Source organism: Sphaeramia orbicularis, chromosome 18 (genome assembly GCF_902148855.1).
Source record: "Sphaeramia orbicularis chromosome 18, fSphaOr1.1, whole genome shotgun sequence".
Classification (NCBI taxonomy): Eukaryota; Metazoa; Chordata; class Actinopteri; order Kurtiformes; family Apogonidae; genus Sphaeramia; species Sphaeramia orbicularis.
In genome coordinates, this window is record NC_043974.1 from 26,116,884 (window position 1) to 26,141,355 (window position 24,472).

At 37.5% G+C, this 24,472-nt stretch overlaps 1 protein-coding gene and 1 long non-coding RNA gene across 3 annotated transcripts in view; one reads left to right on the forward strand and one right to left on the reverse strand.

The window, feature by feature from the left end:
• The window catches only part of pcxb (pyruvate carboxylase b), an 848,274-nt gene that overhangs the window by 699,746 nt on the left and 124,056 nt on the right, over nt 1-24,472 (forward strand). For both annotated transcript variants that reach the window (XM_030162429.1, XM_030162430.1), the window contains 2 exons: nt 861-1,028; nt 12,326-12,407. In XM_030162429.1, the coding sequence (XP_030018289.1) occupies nt 861-1,028; nt 12,326-12,407 (250 nt within the window). The remainder of the gene's footprint in view (nt 1-860; nt 1,029-12,325; nt 12,408-24,472) is intronic.
• On the reverse strand, nt 286-21,037 carry LOC115438669 (uncharacterized). Its single transcript, XR_003938129.1, has 3 exons — nt 21,025-21,037; nt 18,840-18,841; nt 286-408 (listed from the first exon to the last, which is right to left on the reverse strand). It is a non-coding gene; the product is annotated as an uncharacterized LOC115438669 (long non-coding RNA).

Here is a 24,472-nt window from a genome sequence, read left to right on the forward strand (position 1 = left end):
TTGGAAAAAAAAAAAAAAAAAATCATTAAAAGGGAAATTAAATGCATTCGACTCAACATGGCAACCTTTCATTGATTATTTTAATAATGCAAATGTGTAAACAACTTAGGATGGGCGATATATGATGTCCTCAGTTTGGTTTTGGATGTTCAGTGTTTACTGTTGTTTGTGTGCTTTTTGTTTTACTGCGTGTTCTCATTTTTGTTGCATTGAGCACAATGAATGTACATGAACATGTTTTTGTTACGATGTGAAAAAACTCAATAAAGAGAATTAAAAAAAAAAAAAAAGACAAGATTGAAAAGAGTTTACTCATAAACACACGAAAAGAGGAAGGTTTTTAACCTGGATTTAAAAATGTTCACATTTGAGGCTGATTTCAGTTCAGTTGGTAGCTTGTTCCACTTGCTAAAAGCTGCTTCAAGCTGCTCTGTCGTGTTCAACCAACAACTGAACATTTTAGGTAATCGGCTCAAAGTTTGGACATATTTTCAGTTTTTACTACAACCGCTGCTGCTGATAAACAATTATGTCGTACTCAGAGAAATGTTCATCAGAAGTCCTGACCTTATATGTGCAAATGTCATGATGTAACTAGTTATAGACGTAACAAATTAAGCAGAAATTAAAACAGGTTGTAGAAATCCACTTGATTTTTACAAAAATGAATATAAAGATAGCTTTGCAGCACCTGGAGGGTTCAAATTCAACTTTATGAACTATTAGGGACCAAATACATAAATAAATGTACCAAAGACTAATAAAAGTGGATTTAGATAAATATGACCCCTTTAAAGCACACACACAGATGACTTCTAATGGTCTTTGCTTTCTGTAACCCTCTATACATCTCTCATCAGGACATGGCCGGCCTGCTGAAACCAGAGGCCAGTAAACTCCTGGTCGGGGCCCTGAGAGACCGCTTCCCTGATGTCCCCATCCACGTCCATACACATGACACTGCAGGAGCAGGTGTAGCTGCAATGTTGGCCTGTGCCGAAGCTGGAGCTGATGTTGTGGACGTGGCGGTGAGTAGATGGTCCTCTTTTTTTTTTTTTTTTTTCACAATATTTTTATTGGTATTCAAGTTTTATAATGAAAGGTAAACAAAGTAAATAATAATATATATGAAGAACATGAATCAGAACACACATCCATACACACCAGGTAGACTTGTACCAAGTGATATATAATAATAATAATAATAATAATAATAATAATAATAATAATAACTAGAAGCACTCGGAGAGCGCAGACCTCCGCCAAAGCTGATCAGTGCCCCCGTGCCCCCCCCGATCACCACCAAAATTTAATCATTTCTTCCTCATCCCATTTCCAACAAACCCTGAAAATTTCATCCAAATCTGTCCATAACTTTTTGAGTTATGTTGCACACTAACGGACAGACAAACAAACAAACAGACAGACAGACAAACAAACAAACAAACCCTGGCAAAAACATAACCTCCTTGGCGGAGGTAATAATACTAATAATACTAATACTAATAATAATAATAATAATAATAATAATGGATTAGATTTTATATAGCGCTTTTCTAGACACCCAAAGCGCTTTACATTATTGATCCATTATTCATTCGCCCTCACATTCACACTCTGGTGGTGGTAAACTACATATGTAGCCACACTTGCCCTATATTCTCATAAACATGTATACATATACGGAAAAATAAAATTAAAACACAGCAGTCATAACAATAAAAGTGTAATAATTTGTATGTCACATCCCTATTTTCCAGATACCATAATGTTCATATAAGGTTCCCATAATTGTACAAATTCCTTCATTTTTCCTTTGGTAACATCAGTCAGTCTCTCCAGTCCGATGCACTGTGATAGTTCTTAATATCCGTTGCTTTATAGAAGGAGCTTCCAGTTCAAAGCCATAGCTCTCATGGCATACAACACTTAAGTTTATGTGTAAAATCCTTGGGAAGATGTTCCTCCTTTTGCTCTATAGGAAATATTTACATGGATCCCGCGGGGTCTTAAAAAGTCTTGACTTTACAAATCTGCATTTAACCCTTTCATGCATACTGGTCACTCCAGTGGACAGTTCTTCTCCAGCTGTCCTCTTGTATATTCATGGGTTTTGTTGTTTTAGTTCCTTGTCAGCCAACACAGTGGACACTTGTGTATATGTAACTTTGCTGTTCTTGATAAACCTCATCTGCAGTAACATGTTTGAGTGTAAATCAATTGTCATTACACTGTAATTATCATTTTTTTCTTTCACAAAATGGGTTTTTTGTATATTATCTCCATGAGGTGAGTAAGAACTAGTATTAGAGTATGTTTAAATATGAGAAAACATCAGATTAGCAGCATTAAAAGTGTTTATATTTTATAGTTTTCACTGTATATCCGTAAATAAATGTTTCTTTGCTTCAAAAATTAAATGCATCGTATCCATTTGAGTGGACATTTTTGCAGCTCCATGAAAAATAGGTTCCTAAAAAGCTGTCAATTGCATTTTTTTTATGCCTAAAGAGGAATAAAAACAGAGGAGAAAAATCATGATTAAGGTTCTCATAATTCATGCATGAAAGGGTTAATACCTTAAAAAGTCTTTAAAATGTATTAAATTTGATATAGTAGATCTTAAGTTACGTTGCTGTAAACTTGTTGGCTGTTTTGTGTTTAAATGTGACTGGAAAATATCCAAACGGCAAAGTAAGTAACGTTAGTCGACTCAGTTCCAACCTGACCATTTACATTGAAAACAGGAGCCAATTGTCGCTAATTTTGTAGCCCCCAGTGAGAAAAAATCACAGCACATTCCCTTCTGTGTACAGTGTGTTTGTAATATTCAATCTCTGCCAACGTAAATAAATAAGTTTTCTTAAATTCTAGGAGTCACACATTTTTGCCAGTATGCCTGTGAAATGGGCATTAAATTATTATGTTTTAAGTAGTCTTAAAAAGTCATAAATTTAACTTGTAGACGCCTGTAGGAACCTGTATTTGGGTCCGATCAAGCTAAAGTGAACATCAACATGAAAAAGTACATTTGCACACATCATTTATCAAGTGGCCTCATTTATTTTTATTTAGCTAAAGATCTCTATTTTATGGAACTGTTATCCTTTTAAAAATACCACTTGTAGAAAAAAAAAGTTACAACCGATTTTATTGATTATACTTTTTAAACCATAGCCATAGCTGGAACCTGATGCAAAAAATTAGATCTAAAAAATGTGAAAATGTATTCAATCTGTCACATTTAAAAAGACTATCTGTGAACTGTTACCGAGAAATGATTCTTTATTTGTTATTTACTTATATCAGTATGTAAATAACACTGTGTTAGTATTAAAAAAAACATTAACTACATCACTGTGATTATATCTGGCTTGTTGTTTTAAAAATAAGTCAACATCTTGGGTAATGCATACGATGGTAAGGAGTCGTCCACGTGTTGCTATGGCAACCTGTCCACTTGTTACCACATTCTCATGTCAATAAAACAGAGACTTTTCAATATTTTACTCCAACATTTATTTTCAGCATAACTGAACATAATATCTAAAAGCTTTTGTCCTACTTGATATCAATTTCTGTCCAGAACCGCATGTTTTGAATGTTTGTGTAAATCATAAGACTTTTATTTTATTTGTTTCAAGTTCTCATGTTACCATGTTTGTCATTTTTCGCCTCAAAATTTTATCTCCCCAAATTTTATTCCACATAAGGTTAAAGTGCTTCTAAATACCTACTCAAATATGTATAATACATGCATATAAGTTACTCTGATTACATGACAGAGATTGTTGAACACCAAATGTGTCCATGTGTTACCGCTTGATCGGACCCTACTGTGAATGCCTGGCATCGTGGTTTAAATCTGGGCTTTAATCACTGCAGACAATTTAGTCTCACACTGACAGAACTGTTTCCACACTTTGTTAGTCCTGTGCCAGTGCTGGAGATAGGTTTGGCATCATCCACTGTCATTATGGAAAAGGTGGAAAAATTTTGTTCTTGGCTTGTTTATCATTTTTAATGGGCCTAGATGTAGTACTTATAGTTTGAAATATTAAAAAAAAAAGACCTAAAATTATCATTAGAGTGTTGATAATAATAAGTTCTGCCAAAGAGCACAATGTATTAGATCAGGGGCGTCAAATATATGGCCCGTGGGATGAATTTTTTAAGAACAAAAATTACACTGGAAACATTAACAATCAAGGATTTCAAACTCATCTGAAGTGGGTTGGACCATTAAAATAATAGCAGAATAACCTAGAAATAATAACAGCTCCAAATTCCAAACTACAATTTTACCAATATTCTGTCTGTTAGTAAATGTTTTGTGTATTTGTAGACCCGCTAAACATGTGTAAATGATGAGTTGAGACATAATATTGCTAAAGTTGCGCTTAGTTTTCTTAAGAAATGTCAGGTTATTGATGTTATTCGCGTTTCTTTTTGAAAGGATTGTTTATAAATGTGAACATTTGACTTACTTTGTCATAAAATAAAGAGAAAAATTTGGAATTGTCATTACTCATGGGTTATTTTTCTATTATTTTACTGGTCTGGTCCACTTCAGATCAAATTGGGCTGAATGTGGCCCCTGAACTAAAACGAGTTTGACTCTCGACAAAAAGAAGTCGCATGGCTTGTGATTGGTTTGGTATAGAATAGATCAGTGGTTTCCAACCTTTTTTTGGTTTGTGACCCCATTTTAACCCTTAATAGGTACCCATGGTGCCCCCCACAGCTACAGGTAACCTGGCGTCCAGCTAGACCCCAGGTTACCTACGGTGATAAAAACATCTAAAAATGTTATTTTTTAGTCAGTTACAATACTTCATTGCTTATAATATGAAAGGATAGCAATGAAACGAAAAAAAATATAACAAAATTGTGCTTTATTTTCCAAATAAATTCTCCTTTACTGCATGAAGTATTTCCTTCACTAAAGTTAACAGAAAATTTCAAAAAAGTTTCACATGTTACAAATAAACACACTACATTGCTATAACACATTTGCAATACAGTTTCAATAAAGTTTCTCTAAAAACTAAACTAGAACTAAAAACTAAACTAACTACATAATTGGGTAGTACGAATAGGTGCTCACAAACAGTCTTCACAGAAGGAAAACTGACGTCATAAACACTATCAATCGATAAATGGTCATCATCTGATTCAGATTCTACTTGTAAATCTGCAAGCTCTATCCTAATATCTTCATCACTTAGAGTTTTCCTCTTAGCCATGGCCTCACACAATGTTAAAATTACTCAAAAAAGATTAAAGCACCGAAGGTTAGCGTTATTAGAAATTTATAATATCATTTATTGATCATATTCTGAAATACCTGAAATGGAAAAACAATAAATCAATATATGTTAAAGGTAATCTGGGGTCACGGGCGACCCCAAAATGTCTGTATTGTCTATATTATTCTACGAGTTAATTTTTTGGTTCCATTTTACTTTTCAGATCCCTATACTAGGAGGGTAGATGAAGTAACACGCACGAGCTTCAAATAAAAACATAGAAAACATAAAAAATTAAAAAACGTGGGGTCTGCTGGGACCCCAGGTTACCTATTAAGGGTTAAAATCATAAATATCTGGCGACCCCAGACATTCAAAACAGAGACTTTTTTTTTTTTTTTTTTTGCTGAAGTTAATTCGTTTTTGACCATGTAATAGTTAGCTATGGGGTCTGTTAGGATTTTTCGTGTTCGTTGATTGGAAGCTCCAAAGACGAGTTCAGGATGCACTTGGTCTCAGTTTAAGAATTTATTCTGATCACATGTGAAATATAATTGTCACAAAGGGGAAAAGAAAGGACTCAAATGCTCGGTACTGAAGGGAAAAAAAAAAAAAAAAAAGTTTATTTAACAAAATACAAAAACCTAACACAAAAGCTAAATGAGAAACAGAGTCCATAAAAAAAAAACATACAACACCTGGGTCAGAGTCCGTGGATGAATATGGGTAATTGTCCGGGCTATGGAAAGGAATGAGGAGAAATGGACCAGCGCTGCATGGCTGCAAACCTAATCCTTAAGTAGGCCAATGGTAATTGGCTGCAGCCACGCAGCGCCAGCAGGTGAGTCTGATGATGATAATGATTATGACAAAGGATGAGCTGAGGGTCACACAGGCACAGACCATGACCACAAGGGAGGAGCAAAGAGTCACACAGGCACAGATCCACAACCAAGAGGGAGGAGCCGAGAGTCACACAGGCACAGATCCTGACAATAATAGCCAGCGCTGGTCTGTCTGGACAAAAGCTCCCGCAGGACCTCGAGTCAAAGAGCCCCGAATACCAGGTGTGGTTGACAATTATCTTCTTGGGTGACTCCACCCGGAACAATGGGCAACGTCATCGGACTCTGTCTTCTGATTGGACCTCATCTATTGACGTGACTTGCCAACCGTCAGTCCACGTCTTGTTACTGGGATGTGCAACGTGAAGTGTCATGATCGTTGTTTTAGACATGTATCTTTTGGAATGCGAGGTCCTAGCTTCTGTAGCCACAGGATCTTCTTCAGTGAGCAGAACCGACCCTGAATCTTATCAGTACTGGTGCCCATGAGTTTACTGGGAGACAAGCTTCATCAGTAGAGAAATATGTGACATTTTAGAGCAGTTCATAGCAATACTGTAATTATTCTATAACACTGGGTTACAAAAAAATGTTTTTTGCAAGTTGTCTAGGTTTTTTCAACTGAATTAGGACCATTTTGCACCGCTAAATCCAAAAATGACATCTGTTTTTCTCAATCAGGTCAGGTTTTTTTGCTAATTTGATTTTGAAAAATTTCATCTTCTCACAAAATATAATAATTAATACCAAAATAAGATTGGTAAGCACACTTTATGAAACTTCTGACTTGATTCCTGTTAGGTACAATGGTGTATTCAACGCAGATGCAGCAGAATACGTCAGCCTTATTTTTGCAAGATCTTCTAGTCGAAGCCATTTCATTCACCTGTAATATTAAAAAAAACATTAATCATAAATTGGCAAAAGAAAAATTTTCAGAACTCATTTATTGCAAGAAATATGAAAGAATTCTGCATCATATGATGTGAAAATGCCCATAAATGTAAGCAAAAATGTTAAAAAGCCAATACGTAGCATAGTTGAGAAAGTTGACCTGATTGAGCAAAATTAATGTGATTTTTGGATTCAGCACACCAAAATTATCCTAAATCAACTCAAAAAACTTAAACAATAAATTTGTTGTTGACCAGTGTAATTATTCTTTAGGTCAAAACACGGTATTCGAAATCTCTCTGACGGAACATTTTAGAGACAATTTGACCGATTAGTGTTGTTAACCTTCATCCTACCATGACAGTTTACATACAAAATTTACCAAGTGGGGTCTTTTATGACCCCAGTCTTATTTTGGATGCAATTCAGTATGAATTGAAAAAAATTGTCATGATATGTCACTTAGTCAAATAGTTAGTATGCAGCAATGTAACCAAACTATAAAAATACATTTTGTAGTGATGTTTATTGTGAAATGGTCAATGGAACAATCAACAAACAACTAATCTGACAAATGCTTGTGCAGCAGTATATCGAGCAGGTCTACCTCTCAAAGCCATATTTCACTGTAAAGGAAAAGAATATCATGTTACAGATAGATTATTACAGGTAAGTATGTTAGAAAACATATGTGTCATCAGTCACATACTGCCAATTTGGGAAAAAAATGCTGGGGTCATCCATGACCCCGGACACTCAGTCCATCATAACAAGTTCAGTTGATGTGATGATCCAAAACTTTTTACAATACAAACACCGGATGACACCAAGGAACAAACTCCTGAAACCATGAATAAATGTTTCAGTTTAACACACAATGACACACATGAAACAATGTCTGGGGTCATAAATGACCCCGCTTGGTAGGATGAAGGTTAAATGACCCACATTTTTACTTTTAAATTCATTTTTGCTTCAATTAGACCATAAGGGATTATCCAAAACAAGGAGCTACTTTATACTGAATAAATGTTGGAATGACAATCAATTAAACTTCTCTCTCTGACGGGACATTACTGTGTTTTGACCCTAGACTATGTTGCAAATAGACGTTAATTTTAGACGACATTTATTCTATATAATGTATATTATTATGGACGGAGGCAGAAAAGCCAGGTGTAGATTACTGCACAAAGTGAGAATTTTATTTGCCTTGGTCAGGATATGTACAGTCAGTCCAGCTTGGATTTACAAGGCTGACAATTAATACTGAACAAACAAGAACTCAAACTATGAATTTCTGAAAGAGCTGCAGCATCTGAAACTGACCACAATGAACATTTGACAGATAAACAGAACCACAGTGCTTCAGTTTCAGCTTCACAGTTTGTCACGTCTTTTATGGATTGGGATTATCTCTCTTAATTCAGCATATATTTTTTATTAGTACATTTTTATTTTTATCAATTACTAGAAATTTCAGGCGACCCCACGGTTGAAAAACACTGGAATAGATCATGCATATCTCACAGTGACTGGTCCAATTCCAGACTGTTTTCTCTGTATTGAATAGACTGAGAAAACCAGATGGCTGGCCAGACTAGGCAGAATATAGGTATTATCTAAATAAAAATCCAAATCAACATGTAGTCAGAAGCCAGGAAAAAGATCTTTTACTCTTCGCACTGTTGTGTGTTTGACCAAAAGTGTTGTTTTTTTCTGTATTATGGTTTATCTAAAGCACTGCTCTAAAACACTAAGGGGATTTCCTAATAAAGACCCAGGGGAATAGTGATGGTACCGTTTCGTGTTTTCTAACCCTAGCCTTACAGACAGCATGTTATGACAAGAGCGAAATCTGAGTCATCTAATTAAAACCAGCACCAAAACCTTCACGCAATACTTATTTGTAAGCTTTGATTTATCTACAAGTTATGTCGACAGCATGAACAAAGATTAATGCTCCACCAGTTGCCATTGTGTAACGTCCCTGAAACAGAGAAAGAACCATTTTTAAAGCCAGGAACATTTCCCTTTCTGTGTGCGTTGATGCATGCTCTCAGCAAGGACGTTTTCATTAAAACAATTGGCTTCTATTTACTGCTTTGGTTCTGCTCTTCAGTTCCTCGCTGCACTATACTGTATAAAAGGAAAAAACAAACACTTGCCTGTCCACTGTGGGGCTGACACATTCTCTAAAACGCTTGTTTGTACTGGTTCCACTGGTTTATTTAGTTAGCTGCTGTCTTCTCACTAACCCTTGTCTTTACACTTTGCCAAGTAATAAAATATTCATGCACCATATCACACAAGATGAAGCACAATGAAAAAATGCACTCACTGGAGTAGGGCAGACAGCCAAGGCAGGTTTTTATACGACTTTAAATGAAAAATTGAACAGCTTTTGTACCACTGTCACTTACTAATCAGTTGTAAGGTGATAGTATATGGAATGAATAGAATATTTCACCATGTTTTCTCAAATCAAATGCAACATGTCAGGTTGGGTAATAAGGCAGTGATTATTGTTATCGTGAAATATTTTCATTTTGCAATATGTGCCTGGACAAGAAAATGGCCCACATTATTGTTTTCCTAGACTGGATTTAGCTTTAATTACAGCACCTATTCACCTTTCTCCATTGTCACACAGTCCAGTCTTTGTTCTCTCTGGAAAATCAAAGCCTTTATTCTGATTGGCCTCGCTGATAAGTGGCGTTCCTAACCCTTTAACAACAGCAGCTGCATTTTGCACTTTAAAGAAAAAATGAATGTAACTCCTGAACCGTTTCTGCTATCCACCAAATTCAAACGGCATCGGAAAGCTGAGATCCGACGCTATACAGGGTGTATAAAAAAAAAAAACTATACATTTTGAAAACTTACCCCCAGTTCTGCATTTGATTATTTTTTGGAATTTTCTTTTATGGATGTCAGTAGGTAGGGGATTGGTGGATATTTGTCCAAATTTACAGACCCAGGTTTTCATGCATGAGTGAACAGGGGCAAATTGCGCAGTCCAAGTTAAAACTGGTTTGCGTGAAATAGCGGTGGGATTTAAATCCAATCAAAGGTCATGGGAGGGGACAATGAGCATCCATCTTGTTTTCCACAAAATTGCCAGGTTATAGCATTAACACTTTGGCCACCGTGTCAGTTTCATTTCTTTACCCATTGCAGCTGTTCCTACCTTTCAAAGTAATTCAACTTGTTTAGGCCTGACAATGTCACTGAGGACAGGCCAAGGTATGCCACGTTTCCACTACCTGGTATCGGCTCGGCTCGGCTCAACTCGACTCGACTCGACTCGGCCTTTTTGTGTTTCTGTTACGAAACTGGGCCTGGAATCTGGTAACCGGTACTAGTTTTTTTGTATCACCTCTGCCGAGGTTCCAGGACTTGGGACCAGATACTAAAACATGATGTGTAAACACTGCAGACCACTGATTGGTCAGAGAGTCGTCTCTTTGACCCGCCATTTTACAAAAAACCGATGCAGAAGTTTACAGTAAATGTAGCGGTAGGTTAATACAGGGTGGGGAAGCACAATTTACAATGAACATTTAGTTGTTTTTTCTCAGCAGGCACTACGTCAATTGTTTTGAAACCAAACATATATTGATGTCATAATCATACCTAACACTATTATCCATACCTTTTCAGAAACTTTTGCCCATATGAGTAATCAGGAAAGCAAACGTCAAAGAGTGTGTGATTTGCTGAATGCACTCGTCACACCAAAGGAGATTTCAAAAATAGTTGGAGTGTCCATAAAGACTGTTTATAATGGAAAGAAGAGAATGACTATGAGCAAAACTATTACGAGAAAGTCTGGAAGATACTATTAAAGAAGAATGGGAGAAGTTGTCACCCGAATATTTGAGGAACACTTGCGCAAGTTTCAGGAAGCGTGTGACGGCAGTTATTGAGAAAGAAGGAGGACACATAGAATAAAAACATTTTCTATTATGTCAATTTTCTTGTGGCAAATAAATTCTCATGACTTTCAATAAACTAATTGGTCATACACTGTCTTTCAATCCCTGCCTCAAAATATTGTAAATTTTGCTTCCCCACCCTGTACACATGATAACAGCCTGTAAAACTACACCATGGTTTGCCGAGGAGGTTCAGACGTAAAAATTCAGCATGAGCTTGACGAGACAACGTGAAACGAGCGAGTTTATCAGCAACTCTCTGAGCAGACGACACGGAAGTAACGCGCCGCATCGCTATGACGTCCAGGTACTGTAAAGTCGGTAGTATCCTGTAATGGAAACGATCGCCAGGAATAGGACCTGGTACCCGAGTCGAGCCGAGCCGAGCCGAGTGGAAACGCGGCATTAGGGTTAGGGTGAGGGTTAACCTTTGACCTTTTATTGGATTAAAATCCCACCGCTACTTCGCGCAAACCAGTTTTAACTTGGATTGCGCAATTTGCCCCTGCTCACTCATGCATGAAAACCTGGGTCTGTAAATTTGGATAAATATGCACCAATCCCCTACCTACTGACATCCATTAAAAAAAAATTCCAAAAAATTATCAAATGTGGAACTGGGGTTAATTTTTCTGAATCTATAGGTTTTTTAATACACCCTGTATAACGTTTTACCCTCACACAGGCTAAAAATTGCCTGGAAATAACAAAAAATATGAAGCCATAGCTAATATTTGTACTGAGTATTCAAGACCAAAAAGCATGTTTGAGCAGATGTAAAATAGTGTAAAGTTTATGGACATTTCCACACAGCTAAAACATATCAGTCACTGCTGTAATTATCTAAATGGAAGGGTCTTATCTATTTACTTGCCTAAATCCTGCAGTTTTCATCAGCCAGGCTGTGTGTATTATTGTAATTTCACAAATTTCTTTTTCGTATTTGAGGTTTTATTTTGTTGAATGTTCTCCTTTTAAATTACTGAAATCTTCTTCTATTTGGTAATTCGATAATGATATGATATGAAAAAGAATGATTTAAGAGACACAAGTAATTTTCTTTTTTTTCATGTTGTAATCATCTTGTTAAATAACAACTCAGATTGCAAAATGAGGACTTTGAGAATATTAAATCAAAAAGAGAAAAAAAAAAAAAAACACAAGGAAAGAAAATCAACAAAATAAGCACTTTGAGGAAGTTATGCAAGTTGTGTTTTTATTTGATTTCTTTACCTTTCTCTCAGCACCAGAAATAATGATTTAACATTCATCACAGTCATAAATGATATTGACAGATATGAAAACTCGACAACATCTCTGACTATCATTGTATGCTAGCTCTATTTGGAAAGAACTGACCCATGATCCAATTGTAATCATTGTGATGGTATGTCCTCAGGTCGACTCTATGGCCGGGATGACCTCTCAACCAAGCATGGGCGCCATCGTAGCCTGTGCCAAGGGAACCAAGCTCGATACCGGTAAGTGGCAAAGACTTTCTGCTATTCTTCAACCAAATTATGCTAAAAGATGACGTTTCATGCAGAGAAATCCTAATAATAGATGCTTTGTGTTAGAAGAAGCTGCTGTCATCATCGCCATGGGTTAAATTAGAGCCGTTTGGGAGTCATTTGTCAGTGGAAACATCTGCATAATTCCAGCTTTTATTATATTATGTGGTTGTTAATGAGACAGAACATCTCTTTAATCCAAAAGCTTTACCGGCGAATAATTTCAGTGTGTCTTTCTGAGAGAGTCCTGCTTTACATGAAGAGAAAATCAATCAGAGAATCAATAAATGACAGAGCGTATCACTAATTGCAGCCTAAAGTCAGGAGGACCGACGCACTCGGCTCAGTGACAGCGTGCACAGCCAATTATGAAAGGAAGCTGCGAGACGGAGGCTGATGCACCAAAAAGAAAAGAAGCGGGGTGGTCAATAAAATCTGATCCTGTGCTATTAAAACAGTCTGGATTCATGAAATATAAATAAGCAGTTGAGCCTTTTATGAGTGGAAGATGTGAAGTATCAGAGTGCATAATATGGGGGGGAAATGCTGAACGTGAAACACGCTAAAGGAATTAAAAGTGAAACGGAGCTTGTTGCTTAGTTATGTAAAACGGTGCTGTTGGGAAAACTGATTCAGTCGAACTAACTTGATCTGATAGCTCATTTCCATTACTCAGACGCACGGAAAGCCCTGTTAGTTTGGATTTACACCGAGATAGATCACACAGCTGCGCTACAGTCAGCCGCTATACTGCAGGAATGTGTATCGATTTGAATTTGATGTTATTTTATTAACCCTTCATAGAAATAATGTGAAATTCAACATTTCAACCTTAGTGTGTTGCTGGAGGACATAGCAAGACTTAACTGGGTCAAAACACGGTATTCAAAATCTCTCTGACAGGACATTTTAGAGACAATTTGACAGATTAGTGTTGCTAAATGCCCCACATTTTTACTTTTAAATAAATTTTTGCTTTACTTGGACTATAAGGGATTATCCAAAACAAGGAGCTACTTTATATTGAAATAAATGTTGGAATGGTAATCAATTAAAGTTTGCGCTCTGATGGGACATTACTGTGTTTTGACCCAATTGCGTTTGTGAAATTTTTCAAAATTTTGTATTTTTACGTAGAAAATCAAGATCAATGAAGTTACCATATTTGGTTCCTTAAGTCTAAGTGGCCAAAACACAAAATCTTAGGCATAAATATTTGCTTAAAAATACAAGAAAAACACATGTAAGGTGAAAGGAATATGTATTTTAGAACATTAGGTTAACATAAGTGCTGATACAGACACTTGTCAACGAACGGAATTAGTGCGGAATTAGTAAAAAAAAAAAAAATACACAAAAATAAAATTAATCATACATATGAAGATCAAGCCCAGTTTGATGTAAACTTAACCTTTCAAACTTGGTGTGTTATTGAAGGACATAATAACACTTAACTGCGTTTGTGAAATTTTTCAAAATTTTGTATTGTTACGTAGAAAATCAAGGTCAATGAAGTTACCGTATTTGGTTCCTTAAGTGTAAGTGGCCAAAAACAAAATCTAAGGCATAAATATTTGCTTAAAAATACAAGAAAAACACATGTAAGGTGAAAGGAATATGTATTGTAGAACATTAGACCAACATAAGTGTTGATACAGACACGTGTCAACAAATGGAATTAGTGCGGAATTAGCAAAAAATAAAAAAATAAAAATAAAATTACTAATGCATATGAAGATCAAACCCAGTTTGATGTAAACTTAACCCTTCAGCCTTGGTGTGTTATTGAAGGACATAATAACACTTAATTGCGTTTGTGATATTTTTCACAATTTTGTATTTTTACGTAGAAAATCAAGATCAATGAAGTTACCATATTTGGTTCCTTAAGTGTAAGTGGCCAAAACACAAAATCTTAGGCATAAATATTTGCTTAAAAATACAAGAAAAACACATGTAAGGTGAAAGGAATATGTATTTTAGAACATTAGGTTAACATAAGTGCTGATACAGACACTTGTCAACGAATGGAATTAGTGCGGAATTAGTAAAAAAAAAAAAAAAAACACAAAAATAAAATTAATCATACATATGAAGATCAAGCCCAGTTTGATGTAAACTTAACCCTTCAGCCTTGGTGTGTTATTGAAGGACATAATAACACTTAATTGCGTTTGTGAAATTTTCAAAATTTTGTATTGTCATGTAGAAAATGTAGTCAATTAAGTTACCATATTTGGTTCCTTACCTGATAGTGGCAAGAAAAAAAAAAAAATCTAAGGTGTAAATATGAAAAAATACAAGAAAAACACATGTAAGGTGAAAGGAATATGTATTTTACAGCATTAGGACATCCCTTTTAGAACATTAGTCCAACATAAGTGCTGATGCAGACACCTGTCAACAAGCAGAATTAGTGCGGAATTAGTAAAAAAAAAAAAAAAAAATACTGATAGATATGAACATCAAGCACAGTTTGATGTAAACTTAACCCTTTACAAGGCACACATTCAAAATTTCAACCTGGAGGACATAATAAGAATGTATTATTTTTGTGATTTTTTTTTTTTTTTTTTTTTGTAATTATTATTATGTAGAAAATCAAGGGCAGTGAAGTTACCATATTTGGTTCCTTACCTGTAAGTGTCAAAAAAAAAAAAAAAAAAAAAATCCAAGAAGTAGATATATAAAACATACAAGAAAAACAGAGGTAAGGTGAAAAGAACATTATTTTTTAGAACCTTATAACATAAGTGCTGATCCAAACACCTGTCTCAACATCCTTCCTTACATTAGTACCATTACTTCATGGTACCTAACAAAGCAGGTCCACTCACTGTTCATGCAGAGGTGGACCTTACAAACCCTGGAGACCACATTGGACCCGAGATTGTTGACTCACTGGCCTCTCTGTAACTGTTGCTGTAACTGTCTTGTAATGTGTGTGTGGAAATTACCAGAAACTTGCTCGATAAAGGGTTAATTTACTCTACCAGTCAAAAGTTTGGACTCACCTGGTTTGTCTTTATTTTCATGTCTATTTACATTGTAGATTCTCACTGAAGGCATCAAAACTATGAATGAACACATATGGAATTATGGAGTTAAAACATGTGACATAACTCAAAGCATGTTTTATATTTTAGATTCTTCAAAATAGCCACATTTTGCTTTTCTTACTGCTTTGCACATTCTTGGCATTCTCTCGATGAGCTTCATGAGGTAGTCACCTGAAATGTTTTCCAAAAGTCTTGAAGGAGTTCCCAGTGATGCTGAGTACTTGTTGGCCATCTGTGGTCCATTTCATGTCATTTAAAAGAGAAGGTGTCCAAACTTTTGACTGGTAGTGTATGATTGAATATATTTTGTGTGGTTGGCACTCTACTCAATGAGCCAGTGCAACTTACTGTTGGCTTTTGCAGCTCAGTTTTCTGTCGTTTCCTGCCTCAGTGAATAAATGTCCGCGCAGTCGCCTCAATGTCATGTCAGTGTTCATTGCAATTGTGTTATTCAGCAGGACATGACTGTTAACACCAGGTCTCGGTGATGGTTTTGTGGTTCCTTGACTCATTGTTTTGCTATAATACTTAACAATCACAGAGGGAGAAATCTGCCCTCGAAGAGGAAACAATTTCTGTAATAGTCCATAAAGCAACTCGGCGACGAAGCCATTAAGGCGTGCTGTGTTTTCAGTGTGATGTGTGACCTGAGCTTAGAAAAGAAAACCTCCTGCTTCACTGCTGCTCTCTCCATCACAGCTGAATGCAACAGGCTACATCTGTTCTCTGGAGTTGGCCCATACTGTTCTGAGCAACAGAGGAGACTTTGACATATTACAACATAAGAGTATCAGAGGGACAGAAAGACTCTTAGCATGGACACACAGTCCAAGTTGGTGACAAAATATCAATTTATGACCATATGGGAGCCAGAGGGGGTTTTCACTCTGGGTATCCGGACTCGTGCCATACCTGGATACACTCACACCTTTCCCGCAGATGTTGCGTTCACAAACACGTACCGCAGCCCGTGTCCAAGTATGAGTGGGTGTTACAGGGCTGAAACAGTAGGTGGTGGTGTGGAAAGAATTCTGTTGCTAGTCAGATGAAGACAAACCCTTACGTCATCGATGGAGCACCTGTTGTGTTCATTTGTTTACAATGGCGTCAATACTTGTCTATCTGTTAGCTAGTTTGAAGTAAAGTGAAGAAGAGCGACCTTCGTTGTCCCCGATATATCACCGAGTGGTTCGGTTGTTAAGGCAAGCCCGTGCTGCGTGGATCCAGGGCTTTTTCAGGAGGCAACAGGAGCGCTGTCTATGGTCTGGTGGTGATTAGGTCACTTCCGTTGTCGGAGTGGTGATTAGGTCACTTCTGTTGTCGGAGTGGTGATTAGGTCACGTCCGTTATGGGAGTGGTGATCAGGTCACTTCTGTTGTCGGAGTGGTGATTAGCTCACTTCCGTTGTCGGAGTGGTGATCAGGTCACTTCCGTTGCTAGAGTGGTGATCAGGTCACTTCCGTTGCTAGAGTGGTGATTAGGTCACTTCCGTTGTCTGAGTGGTGATTAGGTCACTTCTGTTGTCGGAGTGGTAAGTAGGTCACTTCTGTTGTCGGAGTGGTGATTAGGTCACTTCCGTTGTCGGAGTGGTAATTAGGTTACTTCCTTTGTCGGAGTGGTGATCAGGTCACTTCCGTTGTCAGATTGGTGATCAGGTCACTTCCGTTGTCGGAGTGGTGATTAGGTCACTTCCGTTGTCGGAGTGGTGATTAGGTCACTTCCGTTGTCGGAGTGGTGATTAGGTAACTTCCGTTGTCGGAGTGGTGATTAGGTCACTTCCGTTGTCGGAGTGGTAAGTAGGTCACTTCCGTTGTCGGAGTGGTGATCAGATCACTTCCGTTGTCGGAGTGGTGATCAGATCACTTCTGTTGTCGGAGTGGTGATTAGGTCACTTCCGTTGTCAGATTGGTGATCAGATCACTTCCGTTGTCGGAGTGGTGATTAGGTCACTTCCGTTGTCGGAGTGGTGATCAGATCACTTCCGTTGTCGGAGTGGTGATCAGGTCACTTCCGTTGTTGGAGTGGTGATTAGGTCACTTCCGTTGTCGGAGTGGTGATCAGATCACTTCCGTTGTCGGAGTGGTGATCAGGTCACTTCCGTTGTTGGAGTGATGATTAGGTCACGTCTGTTCTTGGGCACGGATCACTTTCACACTGCAACATACCGTACTGGAGTCCACACACTCCGTACCCAGGACTACTTTCTCAGCTGGACTCAGGAACAGTGCTCGCTCATGGAACATTTGCATTCACATTGATAAAATTAAGCAGACTTTGGGGTCCGACGTACTTGGATACCCAGTGTGAAAACGCCCAGAGAGAGCGAGAGAGACAAGGTTGTTTTTTTTGGCTTTTATAAGACTCAGTTTATTCATGGAATCTGAATTTGCTTCACTTGAGACTGAAATTGCGACGCAGGATGTCTCATACACATGTGTGCTTACTTATGCCACATGCATTATGCATGCACATGCAGACAAACTCCAAATTCTTTTCTACCTGTCACCTTGTGCTCCATTCCTCTTTTCATCTCTGGTACTCTTTATGCCTCCCATTCCTCCATCTGTGCTGGTGTGGCTCTTCTTTTGTAATCAAGCAGAGCATTGCCTTGGATTCCTTCATACCTTTCTGACCTTAGTCTGTTTACTGCCTCCCTTCACTCTCTCCCTCCTGTCTCCGATCTCTGTTACAAAGCAGTAATCAGTGCAGTCCGATATGTCCTGCCTCCCCTATCTTCCCTCTCTCTGGGTTTCCTCTCGTGCCTTTTCTCAACACTCTCACTGCCTCTCCTTCGTCGTCCTCCTCCTCTTCCCTCCCTGCAGTCACTAACAAAGCAATTAACAACACTTTACATGCCCATTTCTTTCCCTACCCCTCTCTCCGTTTGCTCTTTTCCCCTTTATCAGTTAGTGCTTTTTGTCTTCTGCACCATCTCAGAGACGGAAAAAAAAAAATACAAATGCTTCACTGCTTAATTCATTTATCTTTAAGCTGCAAGTTTATTTATTCAAACAACTCTAGCCACATCATTTTAAGATTCATATATATTCACAAACAGTCATGTAGTTGAATGATGACACACATTAAAGTGGTCCTTTTCTTGTGGGGATTTTATTGATGAACAACAACCACAACAATGGCGCCATTTGGGATGTACACGATGGATGCACACACAGCGCACAAAGCCTGGTTATTATTACATATAAGCACAAACCTCAGACTGATTTGTAACTGCACACCCTTCCCTCCTTCGCCTACCCCTTCTGTCCTCTCTCCATGTTCAATTTTCCTGTCTTTTCTCTGCGAATTCTGCTTGTCATAACACACATCATCAGCCACTAACTGCTTGTGTGTGTGTGTGTCTGTGGGAGAGACTATGTAGCTGTCTTTTTTTGTGTGTGTGCGCCTCTGATATGCACAAATCCACATCTGTTCAGCATGTGTGCGCACGCCGGTGTGGTTAAGTCAATGTCTGTTTGTCTCCTGTTTGTATTTGTGCTGCTAATAAGTTGACACTCTGTCTGAATGACTGATCTGCAGACGCATCTGCGCTCGTGTTTTTCTATTGGATACCAAAACACACTATTGTGGGATAGTGATTGACAATTTTGGGAATGTAACCAGCAGTCTACAGTGCTGTTTTTACCTGCAACCTGATTCATCACAACCCCAGCATCAGTAGCGATATATCACAGGTTTTAAGTACAGGGTTTTAAAAAGCATTAAAAGTCATTAAATAGATTTTGCAAAAATTAAGGCCTTAAATGGTGTTAAAAAGCATTAAATTCAATGTTCAGAGGCATTAAAAGATTAAATACACTTGATGGGAAAAAAAAAAAAACATTATTTGTGATTTATATTGACTAAATAAACATTTAATCATTTTGATCTGAAGTATAGTGTGATGATTGACAGGTGGAACCCTGTAATTGTCTATTGTTTACACCCGGTGCACGAAGTCACAACACCAGATGCTTGGAACGCAACGTGCTGTGAGCTTGCTCATGCTGTGGCGAAAGAGCAGAGGGAATGTTTGCAAATGTCGGAAAAATGGGAAAAGTTTTAGCAGAAATGATTGGAGGAGAAACTATTAAGAACCTGATTAAAGCCTGTCGACGATAAACCTTCATAAAACTATCTGCAGTTGGACACGGGCTTTAAATTAGTTTAAAGTGGCATTAAAAAGCATTAAATTAGATTTGCTGATACGTGCAGAAACCCTGATGTAATCAGGGTAAACCTAGAGGGTAACCTGGTTAAAGAATGTGATATATAATGAAAGAAAAAATGTCTAATTCTAGTCTAAGTTTAACTCACTTCACCTCAGGTTAATGCAAAAAACTTTTCGGTATGTGCCAACACTGTGCTATTTGGACAAGTCCAATCCAAACACAAGCTCTGTGGTTTTAACACCACTCTGCAGTACATGTTAGCAGATAAAGCCACAACCGCTGCCCTTCACTATTTTATGCTCCATCTTTCCGCTAAAGTGAACATCCTGTCCCTTTCACTTCCTTCACTCAAGATTTACAGATAAAACATTTGGAAAGTACGCTGGTGCACGGTGGAGCCTGATGCTAAACCAGAGGATAAGGTCAAATGTGTTAAAGGAGTGATACTTAGCTTTTTTTAAAAATGGAATTATGCATTTTTAAACATTTCCTTGTGGTCTACATAAACTGTAAATGCTATGCTTGGGTCTGAATTCTTCATTAATTCAACTCCACAGGTCCATCTTCAACCCTATTTCTGAGTAATGACACCAGAAAGGCCATTTGGAGCGTTGGCCCTTTAATGCAAATGAGCCACTTCATGCCCCGCCTCCTCCAGGTGCTCTGTCCTGTTCAAAAATAACTGAACATTTTAGGTAATCGGCTCAAAGTTTGGATATATTTTCAGTTTTTACTACAATTGCTGCTGCTGATAAAAAAAATTACTGCGTACTTGGAGAAATGTTCGTCGGAAGTCTTGACCTTATATATGCAAATGTCATGACTTAACTAGTTATAGATGAACAGATTGTAGAAATCCACTTGATTTTTGCTAAAATTAATATAAAGATTGCTTTGCGCCTCAAACTTTTTGAACTATTAGGTCCCCAAATATACAAATAAATGTACCAAAGACTAATAAAGGTGGATTTAGCAAAATAGGACCCCTCAAAACAACCTTTCTGGTGTCGGTAGTCAGAAATAGGGCTGAATATGGACCTGTGGAGTTGAATTAATGAAGAATTCAGACCCAAACATAGCATTTACAGTTTAGGTAGACCACAGTGAAATGGTTTAAAATGCATAAAAATATCACTCCTTTATTTTTCGACTAAACTCTACCTGCACTTCGGTGTATTTTTGTTTGCCCGAAGAAAGCCCGTTGTAACTCCCAAGAACCAAAGTCCAGTCTTTGAGTTGCCAACTTTACAATCTACTCAATACAGACAAGCTGCTGCATTACAGGTGTAGCCAAATCGCCAAGTGGCGTTTGGCCTCATACTCGAAACCACCCCACAGAGGTAGAGATGTCTAAACTGCAGCATAACAGGTCTAAACATTGTTGCCTATGACATTTGGAGCAGGTTTATCATGTGCTTCCTTTTAATTGTGGAGTCCTGAAAGTGTCTATGGCGGTTTCTCAATCTCAAAAATCCTTCCTCGGTCGTCACTCTGATCAGTTCCCTCATGAATGGAACAGTCTAAACGGGAGCAGAGAAGGTCCTGCCCTCAATTATACTTAAATGCATTTTGCAGCGACCAGCTCTTCATTCGTCTTCTTTGAGGATTAATTTGCAGTTGTGTTCGACTCTTTTTCATTGCGTAGCACTTTTAAAAGACTTATGCAGAGGATTGTGAGTATAGGACGAAAAAGATCCACAGATACGTCATTGAAATTTCTCCTAAAGTTGGACTCAGTAGCTTTACTAAATTAATCCTTGAACAGTTCTTTCTTGCGATTGAGAAACATCCTGTATTTCATGCAAAGCGAAAGGCAGCACTTAATTTCAGCCAGATCCAGCACCTCCGGCGTTGGATCCGGAACCTATTTCATTGGATCCGACACCTCTATGAAAAAATAAATAGGCTAAATGAGAAGAAAGTTTATTGTTATCTGTTTTGTTCATCTTTATTCCCCATCGAAGTTACACAAAAATCTTGTGTTCAGATGCATTTTAAGGGAAATTTTAAGGGAAACACAGACGAAATGGGGGACAGTCTAAAACACTTACTGTAAAAAAGTTTAACATAGCTTAATGTCTGAAAACTGCGATCAGTTATCAAAAAATTTCGTGTGCACATCTAGTCGTGCCCACTTTTGCCTCTCCTAAAATCAAAACCTCACTTTTATGGATGTTATATGCATTAAAAATTTTCCTCTCCATAGGCACACATTATAGACAAAAAAAAAAGCTTAACGTAGCTTAATATCCGAAAACTGCAATCAGTCATCCCCAAATGCATGGACTTCTCTAATCATGTCCACTTTCACCTCTGCAAAAATCAAAATGAAAACCCCAATATTATGGATGCTGTCCACGTTAAGCCTTATTTTTCTGTTAATAAAACTTTCCCTTCAGATTAAAGAAATGTGGTGATGATTGATCGCGGTTTTTGGACATTAAGATAGGTTAAGCTTTTTTACTTTAAGTGTTTTAGATGGTCCCCGTTACCTCCACCCCCGTTTTCAGTCACCAAATCCACCCCCCCTTTGTGTTCCGGCACCTCCCACTTTACAAATTAAGCACTGGTAAAAGGATAACCCAAGGAAAATTAGCCATTATTCATTTCTGATTGGCTAGGTGAGTCTTCCAGTCCACCAATGAGAGCACAGTCTCAGGTCACATGCTTCCACCACATACAGACCTATTCGGCCCAGCGACCAGGAAGTGAACATATTCAGACAGAAATGAATACATGCAGTAAATGTTGACATGAACTAAGGCTGTGCAATTAATCGAAATTCAATTACGATTTCGATTATTACACTCAACGATTATTAAAATTATGTAATCGAGAAAAAAACGATTATTAATTTTGAGTTTTATTTCACGCGCACGCAAGCAACCATGAGCTGCGCGGCCCCACCCCCCCTTTAAGCTATAGCTGCCACCTAGCCGGCGGGTCCACCCCACCAGGAAAGTTGTACCTAGCGGTCTTGAAAAACGGCAGGAGAATCACAGCAGAAGCGCTTGGTAAACAAAAAAGGCAAGTCAAATTCAACTGTATGGAATCACTTTGGGTTTGATGAAGACGACGAAGAGCAAAAACACATCACGTGCAAAAAGTGTTTCGTAGTTGTGTCCGCACCGACCGCTAACACAACAAACCTTTTTAACTGTCTAAAGTTTAACCACTGCGACCTTTTTGATAATCTGATGAAAAACCAAAACACACAAAAAAACAACTCCGTCTACAACTTCGTCCGCAACGCAATCTTCAATCTCCGAATCTCTTTACGCTGCAACTCCCTACTCATCAACATCGCAGAGAAAAGATAACAGACTCCATTGCCCATTACCTGGTTAAAGGTATGCGCTCCATTAACACCACTGACAACTGGGGCTTCAGACAAATAGTGAATACACTGGACAAACGCTAGGTTTTGCCTTCAAGACATCATTTTACACGAGCTGCTACTACATTGAACATACTTGAATGTATCATTTGCACTTTACGTGAGTTTTTTTTTTTTTTATTGCCACAGTTCTATGGCAAGTCTATAGCAGTTTAATTCCAGTGCACTATTTGTTTACAAAAGGAAACATACCTGAATTTACAGTATACTTATTTGCATTCAAAGATTTTTTTGTTTCGTACAAAAGTGAACACACTTTGTTTTAGTGTTTAAAAGCTTTATTTATGTTTATAGAGTATATTTTACATTGTTTTGCAAGAAAAAGGTTAACAAATAATCGTTTTTAATAATCGTGATTTCAATTATTGCAAAAATAATCGTGATTATTATTTTTTTCTATAATCTAGCAGCCCTAACATGAACTACAGGGAACAGAACAGACATTTTTTTTCCTTTTTTTTTTGTGATCAAATTTTTATTTTCATTTTCATTTAACAAATTAAATCGAACAGAGGTATTTCAGGTGATACAATATTACTGGAATGGATTCTCAGTGCAAGAATACCAATAGTGAGCGCAAGACATAAGAACGTATCATGAGATACCAGAGAACATAGTGATAATATAAAGATAAAAAAGGAAAAGTAAGAAAAAATAAGGTTAATTACACACACAAAAAATAAAAATGCATACATAACCCACAAGAATACACACAACATACACAGAACAGGCAGTATATTGTAGTAATTTATGCATGTATTTTAGCTCAAACTCATCTTTAAATAGTCTTTTTTTATTTATTTATGTATGACCTTAAAGTCCACCACCTTCACAAACATGAATGGAACAGCAGTTTTGATGTAGAACGTTTGTAATGTCATAATAAACGGCCATATTTGGACAATATGAAATACTGTGGATGTATTTCTAGCACATTTCTAGCCCAGAAAGGAATGTGTTTGGTGTCACTTTCTGACAGATTGAGAGCAACAGTTTGCGATCTTTCAAAGAATCACATTTTATTGCGTTCAACATTCATATGGAAGACAGTCCAAGATAACAGTTTTTAGACAGAGAGAAGAGCAGAATGCTTTTGGCCCACTTTGGTCAATTCACTATTTTTCAATTTGTGGAGGTCCAGTTTTGTTTGGTATTCCGACCAAAAAAAAAAAAAAACAAGCGGAGCCAATTCACCGAAGTTAGACGACGCTGAACTTTGACCCGAGTCAACATTCGAGTCACGAGTCAAATTCCAGCATGTGCCGCTTGTAAATCAAAACTGCAATTTGACAACGGAGAGCTAATTGAAAGCTTCCGAAAATTTTGTCCTCAAACAGAGAAGGAAATAGAGCCTAATTACAGACTTACATGGCAGGCAGCTGAATTTTCCGAGCAACAACATGCACA